The 20181-nt window shown below is 43.9% G+C and overlaps 3 protein-coding genes across 7 annotated transcripts; 2 read left to right on the plus strand and 1 right to left on the minus strand.

The window, feature by feature from the left end:
• The first annotated feature begins 1233 nt into the window (after positions 1 to 1233).
• cmn (calymmin) lies at positions 1234 to 12452 on the plus strand. Of its 5 annotated transcripts, XM_086138760.1 has the most exons (50): positions 1234 to 1374; positions 2574 to 2627; positions 2726 to 2779; positions 2857 to 2919; positions 3007 to 3051; positions 3127 to 3165; positions 3402 to 3452; positions 3525 to 3569; positions 3652 to 3705; positions 3777 to 3827; positions 4339 to 4383; positions 4462 to 4521; positions 4588 to 4671; positions 4749 to 4829; positions 5018 to 5071; positions 5176 to 5220; positions 5296 to 5316; positions 5415 to 5456; positions 5532 to 5576; positions 5651 to 5698; positions 5781 to 5852; positions 5915 to 5968; positions 6259 to 6402; positions 6496 to 6678; positions 7847 to 7903; positions 8007 to 8078; positions 8258 to 8296; positions 8381 to 8422; positions 8499 to 8546; positions 8640 to 8657; positions 8748 to 8807; positions 8967 to 9011; positions 9153 to 9191; positions 9278 to 9325; positions 9535 to 9603; positions 9693 to 9785; positions 9875 to 9928; positions 10300 to 10347; positions 10485 to 10523; positions 10595 to 10666; positions 10757 to 10834; positions 10934 to 10993; positions 11069 to 11134; positions 11214 to 11273; positions 11415 to 11438; positions 11541 to 11597; positions 11763 to 11804; positions 11878 to 12105; positions 12167 to 12223; positions 12284 to 12452. In XM_086138760.1, the coding sequence occupies exons 1-50, from the start codon at positions 1308 to 1310 to the stop codon at positions 12286 to 12288; spliced, it is 3021 nt and encodes a 1006-aa protein (XP_085994886.1). In that variant the 5' UTR covers positions 1234 to 1307; the 3' UTR covers positions 12289 to 12452. The 5 variants fall into 5 exon arrangements, with proteins under 5 accessions (XP_085994886.1, XP_085994881.1, XP_085994885.1 ...); XM_086138755.1 differs by having other exon boundaries at positions 6259 to 6678; XM_086138759.1 differs by having other exon boundaries at positions 6259 to 6678; positions 9720 to 9785.
• paqr4b (progestin and adipoQ receptor family member IVb) lies at positions 12286 to 15348 on the plus strand. The gene is made up of 3 exons (XM_086138767.1): positions 12286 to 13087; positions 13969 to 14187; positions 14483 to 15348. The coding sequence occupies exons 1-3, from the start codon at positions 12925 to 12927 to the stop codon at positions 14914 to 14916; spliced, it is 816 nt and encodes a 271-aa protein (XP_085994893.1). The 5' UTR covers positions 12286 to 12924; the 3' UTR covers positions 14917 to 15348.
• Positions 15349 to 15403: 55 nt separating this feature from the next.
• pelo (pelota mRNA surveillance and ribosome rescue factor) lies at positions 15404 to 20058 on the minus strand. The gene is made up of 13 exons (XM_086138764.1): positions 19802 to 20058; positions 19451 to 19543; positions 17749 to 17899; positions 17507 to 17597; positions 17265 to 17428; positions 17116 to 17176; positions 16824 to 16985; positions 16564 to 16610; positions 16406 to 16479; positions 16263 to 16334; positions 15990 to 16064; positions 15865 to 15896; positions 15404 to 15565 (listed from the first exon to the last, which is right to left on the minus strand). The coding sequence occupies exons 1-13, from the start codon at positions 19840 to 19842 to the stop codon at positions 15471 to 15473; spliced, it is 1158 nt and encodes a 385-aa protein (XP_085994890.1). The 5' UTR covers positions 19843 to 20058; the 3' UTR covers positions 15404 to 15470.
• Between the last annotated feature and the right edge of the window lie 123 nt (positions 20059 to 20181).

Below are 20181 nucleotides of genomic sequence, written 5' to 3' on the forward strand. Positions count from 1 at the left end.
GCATAAAAAAAAGTAGACTGATTTTTGAATGACTGGTCAACATGCCAAAATGACAGCTGTAACCATGTGAAGTCTTTTTTTTTTTTGGACGCCTTGCGATTTTGTAATTGAAGTGCGGACAGTTTGTGCAGAAGCCAAGTATGTGAGAGGTCTGGGCAGACCAGGAGGTGAGACGTTAACCTTTCCTTGACCTCATAAGATTTGGGTTTCGAGTGAGGAATTTAAGTTAAAGGTGAGATCTCTTCCTCTTTTTAGTTGCCCTTTCATTTTGCTTGCTTTAAAGCGTGCAAGTGGGGCACCCAATTCAAGTGATGTGCGTGACGCCATGGAAACTCAAAGCTGTCCCTCATGGTTTCCATGGAGCCCCATCTGTTCGGGGCTAGGTATGGTTCATTGAATGCATTGAATATATCTTTTTACTTTTAAATTTTGATAGCGATGTTCTGTTTAAATTTGCAACATTATGTTTACTCTTGCCCCAACAAAAAGTTAAATCTGTTCAGATGCATGCACAGTACGGTACAATTTGACATTAATTAGGACATTTTAATGAAGAAATTGCAGGAGCGCTTGCAACACTTGACATCTTCGAAGTTACGGTAAATTTAAATACATATTCCTCAAGGGTCTTCGAAGTAACATACAGTACGGTGTGCCTTTTAGCTCCTTTTTATTGTTTAATTTACAAAGTATATATGCTTTCGCTTGGCGGCCTCATTAAATTTCCCCAGCTACGTTTACACCATGCAGTTGTACATCTGTCTCTCCTGATGAAGCCAGTCCGGTGGATGGGAGAGACTTCTCTCCAACTTAACCAGGATAAGACTGAAGTTGTAATCATCTGTCCTGAGTTCCAGAGAGACTTGACTCAAAATACGAACACTGTCTCTACATCCAGATTAAGTACCCCTTTTATTGAGTCGGCATCCATCTCCCTTCGAAGAAAACACCCGCCTGAACTATTTCAAAGATGCTTTTTATCATCTCGACAAACATGAAGGATGCCATGCAGAGGTCATCATCGGTCACTGTCCAAAAACTCTCTCTTTGCTTTAACTTTCTCTTCAGTGTAAATGTACTTGAAGTGCCTAATTGGTCACTTTGCATGTATGTGCTTCCAACGCCCGTGTGGATTCAGGGGGTGATGTGTGGGGGGCTGGAGGAGGAGCACTTGAGGCCAGAGTGTATATGAGACCCTCACATCAAGCTTTGTTGCACACTCGTCATCTTCAGCCCATTCTCCTCTTTTGGGGTGAAAATAAAAAAAATCGAAGTACCTTCAGGCCGTTTCCCCCTCCAGGTCCAGCATGGGTGGACGCTTGGTGTTTCAGAGTGTGCTGATCCTGTGGCTGGTGCGGAGTGCGCAAACTGGGGGTGAGTACATGAAACGCACTTGAAATCCAACCAGGACCTAATTTTCCTCTCAATGTGAAGTGCTATGATATCAAATTGTTAATAAATTCAGGCTCAGTCGAAGAATGTCAATTTAACAACACATAAATAGCCAGCGCCACTTTACTTATAATTAGTGGGGTGGGGGAACAACCTGCCAGTACAAGTGAATTATTTCATATTGAAAGGTTTGATGGATGTTTGGACCACAATTGCACTGAAATTTTAGTGGCAGGCATTTGGAAGCAAGTCATAAAACTCAAAATCTCCTGCAAATAGGGGGGGAAAAAATGGCGGTAGTCTAACTAGTTCTCTGACAGTCTTCACAATTTCAAACCTAGCTGTTTAGAGGCGCAGTGATTGATTATTGAATTTATTGCTGTTATTTTTGATTGATAAATCATTTTAACACTTTTTGAGGGGGGGGGTAGGAGCGGGACAAATGCTCAAAATTTACACTTTGCAACGTGAAAGTGGAGACCTATTTATCTTTGTGTTGAATGTCAATAAAACACTTGCTTTTATTTTGCAAGGCAAATTTTTTTTATTGCCCTCGGTTTCATGATTTAAAAGTGCAATAAAACAATTTACCGAAAGCAAATAATTCAGTAGGCCAGGTCAACACAATCTGCTGTGATAAGTGCTGATGCAAATTTGCATTCTTGTAATTATATTTTATTTTTAAATCGACTCACACCATGGTCCTCTGCCAGCGTGCTTGTTGCGGCCTTGTACCATGAATGATGTAACTTGCTCAGAGTTGAGATAAATTTATTTTTCAAAGACTTGGGTTTGCCTGTAAAATTTCAAACCGTGGTGTTAACCGGAAATCCTAGCAACCATAGCCGCGTTGTCCTTCAGTCATAGGTTCCGTTGTCTGCGCGGCCGTGCGGAATCAAAGACAAGTCGAGCTTCGGTGGCAGCAGCGGTCTAAATTTAACATCCCGCTGCGAGTTTACAAGTGGTTTTACTGCCCGTGCCCGGTCGCTGCTTTGACGTCGAATAAAATGGAATTAGCCCGCTGTGGTTCTTGGTTGCGCACCTGTTGATTTTTATTCCAATAAAACAGTTTCATATAAATCACTGATAATTCTAAAGTCATGGCTAACATTTTCCATCAAAGATAAATGGAGACGTGATAGCTTAATCGAATTGTTGATTAAAAATATACTTTCTTGAAGGTTATGGTGCAGGATTGTCTGCACTACCCAATGGCCATGAAGCACACTTCAACGGTGAGTCTGTGTCAGCGTGTATTATAGTCCCCCCCCCCAAAAAAAAAGATGCATCTGTATATTGCACGTTCGCAGCAAATAATGGCCTTCTCTTGTAGGAAGAAGAGTGCACAATGGTGGAGGCGCTGCAAGAACACTGAGGCCTACGAAAGGTTTAGCGTTAATATCGCAAACCAGTTCATCTGACGTCCTTGCCGCAGGTGCATGACGATCATTTTCTTTTTCTAAGGTGTAGGTTCACCAATGGGCGCCCAGAATGGATATGCTGGATACCGTAACAGTGAAGGAACCGGTGAGTGAACAGTAAATAAAAGTGACATGACGTCAAGTAGAGATGAGATGAACCTCACCTTAGTTTGGCATTTTGCTCCAATTGAAGGCTATGGAGGAGCTGCTGGGATGGCCACTAACATGGGAACCAAAGGTTTCTTTCTTCTTTTTATTTGATTTTATTTGGGGCCTGCTTTGAATAATCGACACATTCCGACTTCTTTTTCAGGCTACGTTGCAGGGAGATTTCAAGGAATGTGGCCACAAGGTAGTAACATACTGAACATGCGTTGTAAAAACTTTGACCAATTCACAAGTGAATGGAGCCACTTTTGAGAGTGCAAGAAACTCACAAGTTATCATTCCACTGGTCCATATTTCTTATTTCCCAACTATAGAAATGCGTTTTACTGAAACACTCAGGTGATAGTTGGTGACATAAAGCAGTTTCATCCAATTGCAGTGGGACTTAAAAAAAGAAATGTCGGTCTATCGTTGTTGCAGGCTATGGTCGCCATTCTGGGCCCACCAACAAACATCCAATGAAAGGCAACGGTATGCTTCCCTTCAAAATTCCCACTGTAGGTGCTCTCCTACAATGTTTTGATGTCAAAATTCTCATTGCAGGCTACAGAGCTCACGTCGGCACATTTGCTGGACGAGGAAATAAAGGCAATGGTCATTTTAGAAGATGAGGAGAAAGAGATTTTGGCGGCCGCCTTGTGTCATTCATGAAAACTCTTGATGTCTCAAGGTTATGGAGGTCCTGCTGCTAGTCCCCAAACTGGAATCAAAGGCCAGATGAAGGGTGCGTAATCGGATTTGAGCAATTAATGCCATGTTTTTGGAGTAAATAAATCATGTTTAAGGTTCTCTTAGGTTATGCTCGTGCAACTGGAGCTCTTGCTGGAAATGGAGTCGAGCCAAATGGTGAGTGACCACTGAGAGTGTCATGGCCTGAGACTGTATAATGTATTAGTAGTTGGTGTGATTGACAGCAGAGAAATCAAATTCCCTCCCTGCTCACTGTAGAGTACTGCGTTTTGAGAAAATAAAACATTTATTTGTAGTCCTTGTAGGTCATGCGTACAGTGGACTTGCCAATCAAGGTTATGGTAAGCAAAGGTTGCTGTGTGGACTGGACTGGGCCAGTGGAAAATATTGGCAAAATACTCCCTTAATGTCCCGGAAGTTGAGCAAATCTGATGAGATGCCAGTTTTTTTTTATTTGGCATCAACACAACTCTCTTAAGGTGTAGGTTCACCTTAAGAGACCAACAAATTGTTAATACAATGATTTATGATTCCAGTAAAACATCAAGTCTTAAGATTTTCTGGGGGGTCATAAATTATTCAACAAACGATAAAATCAAAGCGTTACTGACTAAAGCGATCTTCCCTGACCTCCATAATACACATTACTGCTATTACTCTTTATTAGGATATGGAGCAAAAGCTGGTCGACCAAATGGAGCTGGAAACAATGGTAAAGTTTGGCAAACCAAACCAGATTTTAAGGCCGGCCTTATTTGGCATCTTTTGCATTGCATATTATTCTTCACAGGCCTGGGGAGTGCTGGACGTAAACCCGTAAAAGGATACGGCCAGCCATACTACGGAGCAGGTGATGACACACCTCCACTGTTTTCTTTTGAGGTCAGCGTTTTACTTGTAATTGATTGTCAATAAGGTGCTGGTCCGGGGGTGCCGCAGCTTGCCAGGAACCATGGCAAGGGTGCGCCATATAATGGTTATGGTACACAACCAATGGGTGGTGAGTCGAAGTCAGTCCTCAGAGACCTCCCCTGCCAGATACTGATGTAAAGACTATACATTTGTGTGTATTCTTAGGCTACACTGGCGGTCATGGCAGTGCTGGAATGAGCCTGGGACCTCGATATGGAAGTGGAGGAATCAAAGGACCCAAATCAGGTTGGCGCATCTTTACTGTTGAGAAAAAAAGGTGGTGAACTCGCAGCATGCGCTCACTCGGTAGCAGTAATTCCGGGGTGTAACAGATTAATGGCACTGCCATTCATTTCAGTGAGAGTTTTTTTTTTTTTTTAAATCAAGACATATCGTCTGCATGATGGATTTTTGTTTTGTGGTTGATTCTGAAGGTTATGGATACCCCAATAGTGGCACAAACTATCCTGTCAAACCAGGTAGATTTGGTGATTATACCGTCTTCCTCCCGCACTCCAAATGTGTGCATGTTTGCTTCAAGAATGACTGTAGTCATAGGTCTGTCATCTTACTTGCACCCCTCCTCCTCCAGAATATGGCAATACTCCACATGGGAATGATGGTGCGAAGCCCAACGGTGAGTCTCAGATTGTCCCTTCAAAATGCGTGTTTAATGCAAGTATAGTTATGAGTAAATTTAATTGTTTTTCAGGATACGGAGTGAACAGAAGAGGTACTGCCGTCTCCAAAAACATGTTGTGAAAGTGTGTATCACTAAGTATAATCTCCATGTAGATCCCCCATTTTCTGTTTTTTTTTTTTTAAATCAAGGTTATGCGGCTGGACTTGTGCCGAGTGGAGCCATACCTAATGGTAGTGGATCACACTTAGCTTATCTGTGATACCGGCGGTTCAGGAATGGTGCATTCATGCTTGTTTGCTTTTCAGGATATGGAGCCGGAGGCAGAAAAGGATATGGAACCAAACCCAATGGTGACATCCTATGAATGTGAACAGGAAAGCACTGGTCTTTGCAACATCTCATTTGTTGTTACGCTTTTCTTCAGGCCCTGGAAATGGTGCAGCGTTCAGAGGAGTGGGAAATAAACTCAATGGTGTGTTTGTAGAAATCGGGAACAAGTTGCACATTTAGTCCACAATCTTGGTATTATGATAAATGTAAACCACTTAACGCAGGATATGGAGGAGGAGGACCTGGCTCGCCACCTCAGGCCTCTAAAGGCGTTGGACCTATGTCACCTCTGCAGGGTAGGAGTTCTCTCTGCGTTGTGAAATCCAGACCGGGATGAACTTGTGTATCTAATTCACAGGCTTTGGTGGTGCTGTTGCCCTACCAAATCATGCAGCTAAAGCACCAAACTCTGGTAAGCACAGTCTGCATATGGACTATAAAGTCATATGCATGTCTCCAGTACATTTAATCAACATCAAATCCAGGTCATGTTTGAAGGACAATTTTGTAACACGAGTTATGCAAGAGAGCGGCAGAGCTCTTAAAAGGGAGGACCATAACGCAACAACCCCATGCATCGAACATGTACATACTCTTGAACCAACGTTACATAAACAAAATGACACATTAGCACAAACTGCTGTGACATCGCCACCCTGATTTTTGCAGTAAATATGAACACGATTTCCGCTTGCGTCTCAGGTTTTGGCCACACGCCGTATGGAAAAGGTCCAAAAATGCCAGGTGCCCCTAATGGCAAAGGGCTTAAAGGTGACGTTCTGTCACCTCGACAACCAAGCTCAACACTCCAGGAGGGCGCCTCACCTCAGCGACCAATCATCGAAGGTGGCACGCTGCCGGCACCTGAGCCCACCAGCGGGCGGCTCGTTCTGGTCACCAAAGACCAATACCAGAAACTGCCCTTGCCTGTGCCCCAAGGGAAAAACTTCATGCAGCCGCAGGCTACGCCGGCATATGTGCCCAAAGAGCCCAAGCTTGGTCCTGAATTCTCTCCTGGGTCGGCGCTCATGAGACCACCGGACAAAAGTCTGACGCCCCCCTCTTATGAAGCAGGGCCGCACAATAACCCTGCAGGTGGTAGACCTGTTACCCCTCCCCAAGGCAAGTACCAAGAAACTCTTGTCTTGAATAAATGACACGGAATCCCCACTTTATATTTTTTATTTATTTTTAACTCACTGAAGTTAACACAACTTGCCTGTCTTGGCGGGTTTTCGAGTGAAGTCATGTAGCTTGAGTCAGTCATGTCCAGCCTCTCATACGTTTTAGCAAAGTCTGAAAATTGGCCACTCGAGTCAAGACGTGACTCGAGTGTGCTTGGGGCCCTTGAAAGGTGCAATATCGGCGGATGGAAAAGTATGAGGACATAAGCCTGTTAGCAAGAGTCCTGTAGAATTGCTTGATTGAAATGTATTCCCTTTTGAAATTGTTTACCCATTGCCACTAAACTTGATCCATAGAGCACTTGCAAAAAAAAAAGCAGCAACTCTTGTAGTCTCTTCTCTCTGTTCTGTGTACCTAAATTTTAACATTTCCCTTAAAATTATTGGAGGATTTAATTTTGATTTCAGTCAACAGATACAGAATCATTGAAATGACAACTGAAGAAAAATCAGTTTTCGCAATGATCAATATTGAATGCATTAGCGCTGCCTTTCTCCAGTCTTACGGCCAGCAGAACATTGATGAAATGTCTGACCTCTAGGTTATGTTTTTGGCGCCGATCCGCCCACACAAAAAAGCCCAGAGGCCGATGATGTATTTGGGGTGGGCGTCACCGGTGAGGGTTATTCAAAGGACATCCTACATCCTGAGCAAAGGCCAGCTGCTCAAGTCACCCTTGAGGAGGGAGCCCAAAATCTGGAGATGGAGGAAGCAACTAAGAGGCAGATGGTCAAGGGTGTCAAACTTTCACCGGTTACTAACGTAACCCTGAATTACATGCATTTGCCTCTCGTGAATGTCAAAACACTTTTTTTTTTTTTTTTTTTTATCTGAAGTTGAATGGGGAAAATCGACAGGATTTGAAAGTTTGGGAGTTTGTCGAGCGCTTGCTGGCGTTAATGTGCCAATATACACTAAACTGTAACCTGTAGAACATGAGATTTAGTTTACATGATGCCTGACATGCGACTTGGAGTTTGCTGCATGGTCTGCAATGTAATATACCGGTACTTCGCCCCAAACCATTCATTTGCATCCATGATGTTATGCAAACAATATGACTAAACATAAGCACACTAAGTTTCTAATCTGTCCTGAATTTTAGAGAATGGAGGAGGGGCTTCAATATCCAAGGGACACGGACCTGAAGCAGGCAAACCTGGTAAAATTCTAGTTTGCATGTTAAATTCACCATGACCCCCGTAGCTTGTGGAGATCAACGTGCAATTTGTTGGCTAACGTATTTTATTTGATTTTTTTTTAAGATAAATGCACTTTTCTTGTAGACTGTGGCCCAGGGAGTCCAAATGGACAGTGGATGAAAATACCTCGACCAGGTAAAAACAATGCAAATTAAGACGTCCAGTAGGATTAACCTAGTGATGTGATCACTTACCATTTGTAGGTGAAAATGCTTTGTCACATTTTTGCCATATGAAGTGTTTTTAAGTATCATGAAAATGGGTCTGATTTGAATTTAACGTATGTATATTTATTTATATCCATTGTATTGTAGGAGCTGGCGTGTCGGCGGGCAGCACACCAAACACCAAAGGTACTTGTGTACTAATGACTGGGTTCTTTCATTTGGGCTCATAGACAACAAATGAAACTTGCAAGCCTGGGCTCTATTTATCAGGTTACGGAGCAGTTGGTCCAAACAGATTGGGCGCCAATTCCGGTAAATCTAATTTTTACGTCCGTCTCGACTCTTAAATTGACAATACATTTTCAACTGCACATCTATGTTTTGAAAGGTTCTGGACCTGCAGGCTATGCTGGACCTAATACTGGATATGGCACCGGTAAGATCAACTTGGCAAAAACCGATAATGACAAATGTGCCAACTCATTCATACTTCTGGGCGCGTGCTTTGGCCTCGGATATCCAAACGCAGGCAAACCCCAACAGCCAAGTGAGTACGCTATTCCCTTAGGTCAGAAGCATTTCACTGACACTTAGCACCATTTCGCCAAGGGTTAACGTTTTCATTGCACTTCCTCAGTTTACAGGCCAGGAGCCAACCTTGGAGGAGCTGCCTATGTCAAGGGAAGCTCTTACCCAGGTCAACATTTTAAATAAGATTTTTAAACCAAGTCGTCAAATCTTATAGACAAACAGAATACTGCGTGTGTATTTTTACATTTATGTTCATAAACATGAAATCTATATCTTAAATGCATGAGTGTTTCTTTCCTCCCCCCTCCCCGCCCCATCCCCCAAGGCTATCCAAATGTCGATGTTGCTGGTGTCCAGCCAAACTATGCCAGTATGTAACATCATCAAATAATTCATTGCTTTGGAAGGATTAATACTGTTTCTCTCTACCAGCTGGAATATATGCTCCAGCTCACCCGTGAACATGACGTGTTATTAAACAAATGTATGAATGGTATTAAACTTTTTCCAGATCTTGGCCACGGTGTTCCGACAATTGATGCAAAATCAGGTGGGTGAATTTGGATCCTAATCAGATGTCACTTTGGAGAATTTCATTTTAAAAATGTATAAATTTTTTTAATGCTCAACTTGCAGGTGGCGCTGTGCAGGTGCCTTACAATGGCGCTCCAGCCGGAGTTGATGGTAAGATGATGCCGAATAAAGAGCAGAATTGAATGTGAGGTTAAGTTTGATGAGACTGACCACTCAAGTTAACTCTTTTACCTTCCATTTTAGTGGAATAGGATTTATTGTTCTGCCTGTCACTGACATAGATGAACATTTTTTTAAAATTCATTTTTAGGGGTTCCATCTGTCTCCTGTGATAATCACTGAAATGTTGATTTCTGCAGATGCAAATCAGCCTGAGCCACAGCAAGCCGGCCTCGGTCCAAATGGAAAACAACCCCCGCTGTACACTGGTATGTTGAATCTTTTTAGGTCTTTTTTTTTTTTCTTTGGTGTAGTTTAGTCAAGACTCCCCCCCCCCCCCCCCCCAACATTTTAACAGCAACATCATTTCCCCCACCTGCGCCAGGAATGGAGGGTTTACCTTACGGGGGTCAGCCGGGCATGGGTCCTGAGAAAGCAAATGCCAAGTATGGTGAGGTTTTTTCTTCTTGGTCATTCCAAATCTGTTTTTTGCCTTTTAAGAACGTATTGGTTTGTCAATCATTTCTTCTGTTGCTCCAGGCATTGGCGGCTTGCAGTTTGGTGGTGGCCTTCAGCCAGCCAATAAAGGTGGAGGTAATTATGAAATTTGAAATGTAAAACCCACAGCTCAGGAGGCACGGTCTTCTCGATGGCTTTATTCAAAAACAGATGTGGTGGAAATTGATAGTTGAGATGATTATTGAGGGCCTGGCTAACAGCTCCGTCGCTCTGATAAATGGCACAGATCTTCTTAACCTTGCTAAATACACAATTGTGCTGGATTGTTGTTGGGGTTCCCCCCCCCCCATTTTAAGTAGTTTGATGAGCCATCTGCTGCTGCAGCTCCCAATACTTTGGTTCAAGTTACTTGCTTTACGCCATGCGGGCCTAGCTTGGTGCCTATTGTCAAAGAACAATCTGAAAGGGTCGAACTCTGCTTCTGAGACCGCCAATTTATAATGCAGGCTTTGGCGTCTATGCTCCCGCTGCTGATGTGAAATCTGGGAAATACGGTAGGCACATTGTTTTGTACAGTATGTCACTGATATGTCTATTTTGGCCATGTCTAATCACGATGCAGTGGATAATTGAAGGGCAGAATTTGTTTCCAAGTCATTGTATGTACCCTTCTACATTGATGTAACCTTAGATACGGCCGAGATGGGTGGCGTTGCACCTGGACAATATGGTAAGCACAGATGTACTTAAATACATTAGGAATGGCTCAACTGGGCCTATAACTGTGTCCTCTCTGGTCAGGGTATGGCGGCATCACCAATAATGGCCACCTTCTACGTCTCGGCAGTAATGGACCCCTTGCTGGCAAATATGGTGAGTCCAGTTTTGGCACAGACATAAACAAAAAAACATTTTTTTTGTTTTATTTTTTTTAAATTGTCCTGATGGCTGTTCCCTGTGCAGGTTATGGAAGAATACCCCACGAAGTGCAACCTGTTGGGTTTGACCCCCGGATGAGGTCTCCTGGTGCTGGACAATATGGTGAAAACGTTTATCATCCAATCCAGGAAACGACCCAATAAACGGGACAATTCTTCTTTTTGTGCTGCTTGTTGCTAATTTGTATGTATTCCTCCTCAGGTCATGCGGCTTTACCTTATCACTCAGGTCTTCTTGGATTTGGACCAAATGTGAACTATGGTGAGAGCCTTCAAATAGCATTTTTTGGGGGTGGGGGGGGATTTTTAATTTGAACAAGTTTTTATGATTGTCAAGGTGGTGTTGACGGTTCCTATGGGTCACAAGGCCTCGGAGGTGAAGGAAAGCCTGTCGGGAAACATGGTTTGTTGTTTTTGTTTTAGCATTTGGTACATGACTTCTTAAGGCCATTTGTCGATTTATTCAATTTGAATCTTTTTAGTGAATAATCTGCCACTTCACCAGAGCCAGCCGCTGGAAGCTCCTTCTGACAGCCGATCAGGTAGAGCAGAAAATTCTCTCTGCGTCTCACTCCCTCTATCTGTCTCTGTCTGTAGCTGGAATTTAAGAGAAACTTTGTTGATCTTGGTGTGCAACTTAAAGGGAAAGTGTAAATGACAGAATTTCTCTTGATCTTAAACAGGTTCGCCTTATGAACCCCAGCCAGGTACAGCTGAGAACGCCAACGGCACGTGCTCCACTCAGGAAACGGTTTTCGATTTTTGTAAGGACTTCATTGTGGTGATTTTTGGTCTTCATTTCCTCTCAGCGGGAGGCGATCCAAATCTGTCGCGAGCGGGCGAGGGCATCGCGAATAATAAATATGGTAAGTGGGAATTGATCGCATGTGTGCAAGATTTTTTTTTTCTTCAAGTTACCGTGGCAATAAGCAAGTCTTTACTTGGGCTCTCTGGAACGTGCAACATTTTTTGGGGGGAGAGGGGGGGCTGCAGACAAGTGCATCACTCAGTTAATTTTTTCTTTCTTTCAGAAAATGTGGGTTACATAAGCGGAAGCAAACTGCAGCCAGAAGGTAACGTATGTTTCCAAGTTTGTGTACCTAATGTTCAAAGATGATAGAAAAATGCTTATTTCCCCCTCCCCAGTCATTTCACTCCCAGCGGCACCCACTCCCTCGCCGCCTGACTCAGTCTTCACACCAGCGCAAACAGACGACTTATCTTCAGACCTCACGGGCACTGGCAACCTCGCCTTCAATTCGGAGGCGGACAGGCAGGCCGCCGCCCAAGGGTCAGAACAGCCCAACGACCCAGCGCAGATGCCGCGGCAGCTTAACATCCAGCAGCACCTCAAACTGCAATTTCACCCTCAAGGCAAGAGACACAAATTCAATTGGTTTAAAATAAATAAAATAATTTTTACACTTGCCTTCAGGATCAAAGAATGCAAAATATGACTTAACTGGCTTCTTTGGAAACGGTGGCTACCAAGGTAAGAGTTGACTTCTAAATATAAAAACGTAAAAAGATTAATCTGTCTTCTTCCACACAGGTTAACGCTGCTGACATCACTTTATTCCTCTGTGTCATTGTACGATAGTCGTCCTCACTTCCAGATTGTATAATAGCTTTTACTCCTTTGTATTGTTCAACTTTTTTTTTTTTTTATGGATTGAGTTGCCATATTATCTGTATTATTTTTTATAAAAATATACCTCTGAGCAACAGCTTTATATTCTGCACTTACGTGTTCACTGTACAGGCAAACAAATAGTTTGACGACTGGGGAGTCTTATCCTCGGCGTGTTAGTGTATGTGAATCAGTCAGCCATGCCTCACATAGATCCATTTCTATATAATGCCAAAAAATGCTTTCTAATTAATGTTGCTTGGAAAGAAAAACAAAAATGCTTAGGCTGGTTGTTCCTGATCATGCACAAATGTGAGGCCGCGCAGAAAGCACATGCCAAACACCGTAAACAAGAGCCGGCTCCAATCGCACGTGGCCTTTTTGAGGATTAGCGCGGCTTTATCCTTAAGAATAAGAAGTGTGCGCTGATTGGCCGCGAGTGTGCGTCTCCAACCTGATCGAAGTACAGGGCGCTCGTCCTTCCACCTGAGCTGCGGGATGGCTGGCAGAGGGCCGTGGCGAGGCCTGGTGTAGGATGCCAGCCCTACGGGCGAGTGGTCAGGATGGTTCGCCCGAGGCCGCGGCTGTTGGACTTCACCAAAACTCCTTCACATCTTCAGTTTAACAAATACGTCCTGACGGGCTACCGGCCTGTATCCACTGCTCACGAGTGTGTGCGGAGTCTCTTTTACATGCACAATGAGCTGGGCAATATCTATAGTCATGGTAAGTGACTTTTTTTTCTTTTGCATGTTTCAACAGACTGCGCTTATACTATCCTTAGACTAGCTGCAAGGTCTTCCAGGTCGTGTCGTACAAAGTCGCAGATGTCTGCTGTACTCTCACTTCTGGCTACTTTTCAAAGCTGACGTGACAAGAGTGTGTAATGAGGATATGGGATTAGCTGTAATCTGCCCAGGGAATCCCTGCCTTGGAAATATCCCACTGCTAACTGGGTCTTGAACAGATGAGCATGGAAATGCACTCAGGTGGCTAAAGTACTCGGTCAAGTTGAAGAGCAGATACACATGTTGGGGAAAAAAAAAAATGAAAAAAGCTCTGAGTTGAGGAAAAGGCAAGGCATTTCATACACAATGTAATTCAATGTGCCACAATTAGAACATTAAAGCAATTGCCAATAAAATGTACATTGAAAACCAAAGAAAAAGTAGCCTGCATAAAGAACATATAGTGACTTAAGTTTTTTTTACCAACAACTTGGATATTAAAAAGCTTTCTAAAATTACCAGAACATAAAAAGTGTAACATCAGTGGTTACGGATATCTTGCTTGCAGGAATAAATGTTTTATATGTATTAGCATTTTTAAATTAAATGTTTTGGGGGATGTGTATAAATTTATATTAATTTTTTTTTGGGGGGGGGGTGGCAGTTTCTCTTTACATTTGTATGTCCTGGTCTAAAACATCTCGAGGTGTGTAACCTCTGGAAGTATCAACTCCATGCTCCATTTTCTCATTGATCATCCCTTAAGTTGATTAAATCAAACACTATTGAAGTAGGGGAAGCAGAGGTTAGTGAGCGCGGGCAGGTTCTTCTGCGCATGTGTCCGGTGATCGCCACTGTTCAAACCTCTGTCCTCCCCAGGTATCCCCTTCTTCCTGTTTCTGGTGCTGCTGCCCTTCAGCATCCCCTGGAGGGAGGTAGATAGCATCTGGATCGGCGTGGTCCACTACCTGGCCTGCCTCAGCCCCACGGTGGGCTCTGTGGTCTACCACGTGTTCATGAACCACGTCGGCGGGGAGCACGTGTACGACACTCTGCTCTCGCTGGACATGTTCGGCGTGTGTTTGGTGAACACGTTGGGTGCGTATTTGACACCTTGTCAAAAAAGATGATCTCAAGTACATAAAACGGGCGCAAAACAAAACGGAATGGCACTATTCAACCAAATCGTAAATTTGTATAGCTAAATGCTAACAAATGAGCTAATGACAATAGCATTGTGATGGTAATTATAACCCTTCAAACAACTGGTGTTTTAACACACAAGGAGCGGCAACCTAACAAACCGACTCTAAAAAATGCATTTTAAAAGTCCAAAATGAAATGGAAAAACTCAAAATGAGAAATCTCATGACCCACCCTTCCTTGTCACCAGGCGCACTTCCCATCATCCACATCACGCTCCTTTGCTTCCCGGCAGTGCAGCGGGCCGCCCTGCTGGTTTACATCTTCCTGTCGGCCTACGGCATCTACTGCGCCACCACGGCTCGCACCAACGTCCAGCGCCTGCGGGCCTTCGTGTGGCAGGTCATGTTCCGCTTCAGCCTCTTCCTGTTCCGCGTGTATGGCGGCGGGGCGGGCAGCCCCGACTCGCTGCGCCTCTTCGTTATCATGGACTCTTTGGCCGTGCTGGGGGGGCTCGTCAACGTGATCCAGATTCCTGAGCGCTTCATCCCAGGCCTCTTTGACAACTGGGGTAACAGTCACCAGATCATGCACGTCATGGTTATCTGCTCCATCATTTACCTCCACTGGGGAACACTGGAGGATCTGACCTGGGTTAAGGACTACCAGTGTCCTGCAGAGTGAACCCCACCCAACCCATTCAACAAGCTGGGTTGATAGATTTGACTTTGAGTCAGCAGAGTGAAGAATCGAGTTTAACCCTTCAATACGAATTGAGAGGAACTTGACCAATTTTGACAATATTGGTGAGAATCTTAAATAAAATATAAAGATTAATCATCCATTGATAGACAGGTTGTTAAATTTAAAGACCTATAGCTTATATTTTGATCAAAATAATTAAGATCATCTTGGCCTGGGCCAAAAGTAACCCCTTAACACTATGTAAGGGAAAAAAAGCACTTTAGCCCTGGTGGCACGAACGGGGAGCTCTTCTAATGTGAATTCCATTGTACATGTAAAAATCCATCTTACTGGATTTGTACAGTAGGTTGTTGAAATGCAGCGGTCAATTTATTTTTTAAAAATGGCATAATAAAGTATATTTTTGCATTTTTTCTTGTCTGTGTACTTTGGGATGAGAGATGGAATTCTAGTGGAAAATTCTATCTGGTGGTAATGAATACAACAGCCGGTCTGTTTTTTTTTTTTTTTTTTAATCGGCCATATGTTTCTACTCAGTCATCTTCTGAGCTGCTGTCGTCTTCGCCGTCCGAAACGTCGGCAATGGGAAACCGCAAGATGGCCGCCACTCCGCTCAGTTGAGTCAGTTCTAAAAAAGTAAAACGGCTGACGCTTGATTGTGATTTGCTGACAAACTATCAACTGGCACCAAAGTTTTTCCAGCCCTTGCATACATGTGCCAGATAGTCACAATGAAGCGTTTGCAATACATGCGCAGGATAAATTCCTGACGTAAACTGCCTTGAGACATTTTTTGCCAATTGGCACAATATGTAAAGCAGAATTAAATTCAGACTTGCCTGTACACTGCATGCATGTGCAACTAATATTGTGGCTAATGAATGTAGCTACTTTAGTTTTTTGACGGATGACAGTGCTTCAACTTACGTTCACCAGAGACGTGAAGGCTTGAGAATATTCTGCATGGGGGGGGGAATATATATATATATATATCTTTTTTTTTTGAATCAACAAATCATTTCAAACGCATACTTCATTTTTTTCAGGCTTACCTGACAATGCCACCGCTGTCTCTCACTTTGTCCACCAGGCGAACGTAGCGCGCCCTGGTGGGCACGTCCTGGTGCCTGCAGGACGCCATAACGAGCAGTGAGCACATAATTCACACTGACTACATTTGTGAGTAAATCGAGATGAGATTATCCTTATTTTACTGTATAGAATTTTGGCGAGACTTGTGTTTGTGTGGCAAGACAAGATATATATTTGGGGGACATAAAATTTGGCCCTGTGAAGGTTGAGAAACACCAGTGTATGTTATTTACCTGAAAAGCTTATCGCTGACCAAGAGAGTGTCAATGGCAAGGGCATCGGCAGCCTGTTCCACATGAGCGAGTCTGTGAGGGAGCGCAAGTTTGTCACTAAATGCAACAACGGTCAAAAAGCAACACGATCTACTCATGCTTACCCATAAAAAGCTCTATGAGGTTCATGTTGGAGCATCTTGTAGAAGTCTTCCAGGGCTTTCACCTCTCCGGCAGCCTGGAATTCGAAGAATCGCATTAAAAAAAAAAAATTTAATCTCCACACAGTGTAGTCCATATTATTGAAACAAAAGACTGTCACCTTGGTATCTGACAGCCTGTTTGTCACTGTGGGGTCTGAGAGGATTTCTGCAAAACAACAAGCAGTATTGCAGCCACATGGGGGCAACATAATACACCAATGCACATTGAGCCGTCACAGCTTCTCTGTAAGATGCAGCCCTTCTTCTCAGAGGATAAAGAATATATGCCTGTCCATATTTTTTTTTCTATTACGACACACGATACGCTCTCATGTAAAACCTGCCAATGCTCAGCTCTTATAAGACTGCCCCTTTTCACCTTTGAGTGAGTACTTGTGACCGGATGACGAGTGGACCATCATGAATTTGGGTCGGTTCTCCAGCAGCACCTTGTTGTCATGTCGCACAGCCTCTTTATAGAGATATGTCATGAACTGGTCCTTCACGAAACCCGGACTGGCTACCAGGATGCATTTCACCACTGAGGAAAAAGCAACCACTTTACGATCGCAATACCACAATATACGGTACTCACAAAAAAAATTGAGATGAAGCTAAAATCCACTTGTCCTGAATGTTTGGTGAGTAGCGAAACAGAAGTAAAGTCTCACCATCAAAATTAACGTGGCGAAGTATGGCCTGCATGACAGCATCGTAGAACCTTTCCAGAGCCTGCGAGGAGATGCCAACGGACCTCGCATACATGTAATGCGTGCGTTAAAAAACAAAACAAAACAAAAAAACGGAAATACAGACGCACCTTTTCATGCTGGGTGCAGCTTCCCCTTCGCTTGCGAGGAATGGTGAGCTCCACTTTGGCCCGCAGAAGTGTCATGGCGGGGGTCACCAGCACCAGGTTGGCCAGACCCTCCTGCATCACCACCGCGGCCACGTCCGCTTTCTGCGTTGGGTCGCACGCCTCGTCTGCGGCGCGGTCCACACGATGGTCGTATTGTGCCAAAGTTACATTTTCAACATTGATAACACGCAGGAGCCGCTTACCGATTCTGGCCAACACAACACTGTCCCAGCTCTTTTTAGCAAGTGTGAACTTCCTGTTCAGCTCCAGCTCAATAGTGTGGTACGCCCCCATCTGATGAGTGAAGAACACCACATAAGTACACCATAACATTTATGTACTGAAAAAATATTAATATCTGTGTTTCGCTGAGCAAAAAGGACGCTTCCTTCTTAAGGCGACTTTTGACATGTCTGGAGGAAATCTGTTCATTAGCGCTGCTGACCTTGACATACTGGTTCTCCTCGATGTTGGTGCCCTTGACTCTGAGCTGGCAGGCCTGTGTGTCAAAGTCGATGGTCTCCACGCATAACGTCAAAGTCGTCCGCACTCTGGAGCTGCCCACGCTTCCGGTAGTAGATTCTGTCTGTACTTTTCTGCGGGGTCAGAAAAAATGGCAGTGCAGACTTTGCGGCCAACCCAACTCCAGCTGATGACGCCACCCTGATCTAAGGCTGTGACAATTAATCAAATAACTTGAGTAATTCGATTTCCATAAAACATTGAAGCAAAATTTCTGCCTCAAAGCTTCACATGGATCATTTTTCACCACGGACTAATGTCACTGCAGTCACATAGACCACTTCGTGTAGAAATAAGTTGGTACTTGTGAGATCCACGTCACTCACTGGGACAGGCCCTGCCTTATAAAGCCATTGACACTCAAAGTTACAGATAGTACAGTAAAACAATGCGATACAGTGCTCTTTATTAGAAACACACATCACAATACAGATTTGAGAAATGTGGATGTTACGATTATTTAATTCACTAGGGAGAGGAGTCGGTAAATGCAAACTAAATGCTAAGGATTCATGAAGTCAAGATGGCGCCCGAGTAGGCAGCCGTCGGCAAGTGCTCTTGTGAGCCTTGCTTTTTTTGGTTTGTTTTGTCATTTTGTGTTTGTTGTTACGTCGTGTGGACCTGATGTGGACTTTTTTCAGCATTTTTTGGCCACGACATTCGTCAAGGAGGAAACTCTGTGCTTGGTGGTTGCGCCTTCTCGGCAGCATGGATATACCAGCACTGTTTTTGCCTGGGAGGAATGTCGGCGCCATTTGACTGTCGTTGCTGGACAGTCCCGGGGCGCTTGTGTCTTGCGCCTGTTATGGGCAGCATTTTTCACAGCCCCGCTTTGTTCAGCGGAGAAATCGGTGCTGTTGAACGGTCTGCGGCTGGATGGATGTAAGGCTTGAGGAGCCGACGATGAGAAGAAAGGAGCGTTAGCGCGGAGTGCCGATGCGGATGTGGAACTGGGAGTCGCGGCTTGGAATTGAAGTGGATTTACATGGGACAGGAGATGTGAGCCAATCTCTTTTTCGTCAATGGACGCTACAGCTTCGTGTTTGCTTTCAAAACTTAGCTTGTAGCAGACGTGTGCACATTTTCAGCATGACGTCTCTGATCCACTGGTGAAAGGACACTTTGATCCTCTCCTCTTTCATCTATAACTGCTTCAGACAACAAAGTGTATGCAGAAAAGTGGTGAAGATTGCACGACTGTCTGTGTCCTATGTGTTGTGTTGTGTTATTTTTGTTATTTTGACTTCAAAATGGCGCCGCGTGAGTGGCTGCCTTTCCAGCAGCTCCTATATTTTGTTGTTCTACTTCTTCCTTTCATAACTTTGCTGCTGTGAATCGGGAATTTCTCCATTGCGAGACTAATAAAGGTTATCTTATCTTATTATTTTTCTACTTTTGTGTTGTCATTCAGTCCCGGGGATAGACCCCAGTGGTGGAGTTATGTCAAATTTGGACGTCTGCAGATGAGGTTTGTTTCACGTGTTACCTGACAAGGACAGAGTAAGTAAAAATATTTGAAAATATGTCCATGTGATGTAGGCAATACATTGGAATTGGTAACTGGGACCTGCAAATCCAGCCGTTTGCGTCACAACTTGCGGTATACAAATGTTTGTACAGTGTACCTTATGGTGGACGCTCTCAAACTGTCCCCCTGTTGCAGCAGGTTGTAGGTGTGCCACATATCTTCTGCTTCCTCGGGAATCAGAGTCACCTGACTGCAAGAGTCAGTAAACCCAATTTATATTGCATCGCTTCAGCATTTGGTTTGTTTACACTTAAGTTAATATGCTAGCTGGCGAGACGTCCAGCAGCCTGTTTTTGCATGAGAATCAACATCTTCCCTCTCCGTGGATGTGTTTATTTTCGTTACCAAATGTCAACAAACGTGCTAGCAAGCGGCATGTGCTTAACAGCTGTAAAAATAGGCTAGCTACGCCTGCAAGCTACGTTAGCTTGCCAGGCAGCTCACTCACCCGGCGTTATCTTTTTCAATGTCTCTATGGAGCAGCTTCATTGTCGCTGTTGTTCCACACGCTTTTTCGAAAGAAAATGCTGTAGATTCACGAAGGTTTGTGAGCGTACGGCCTCATGGTGATCTTAAGGCTCGCTGTCAGCTTGACAATGAATTAGTTCGAACAGGAAGAGAAACAAAATGAAAAGTGGTCGCCTCCGCGTGTGACGTAATCAACTCAACAGCAACTGAATGGGCGGTGACAACCGGTAACACAGATAACATACGTTCAGGCCCTGCCGAACACTGAGTCGTACGCCATATTGGAGGTGGTTCGTGCAGAACAGAAAAAAAAGTGTTGAATTTGTTGTTTCTCAACTACGTCTAAAACGTTTTGGCATA

The sequence above is a fragment of the Hippocampus guttulatus genome, chromosome 19 (assembly GCF_054856545.1).
Source record: "Hippocampus guttulatus isolate MCC_2025c chromosome 19, RoL_Hgut_1.0, whole genome shotgun sequence".
Lineage (NCBI taxonomy): Eukaryota > Metazoa > Chordata > Actinopteri > Syngnathiformes > Syngnathidae > Hippocampus > Hippocampus guttulatus.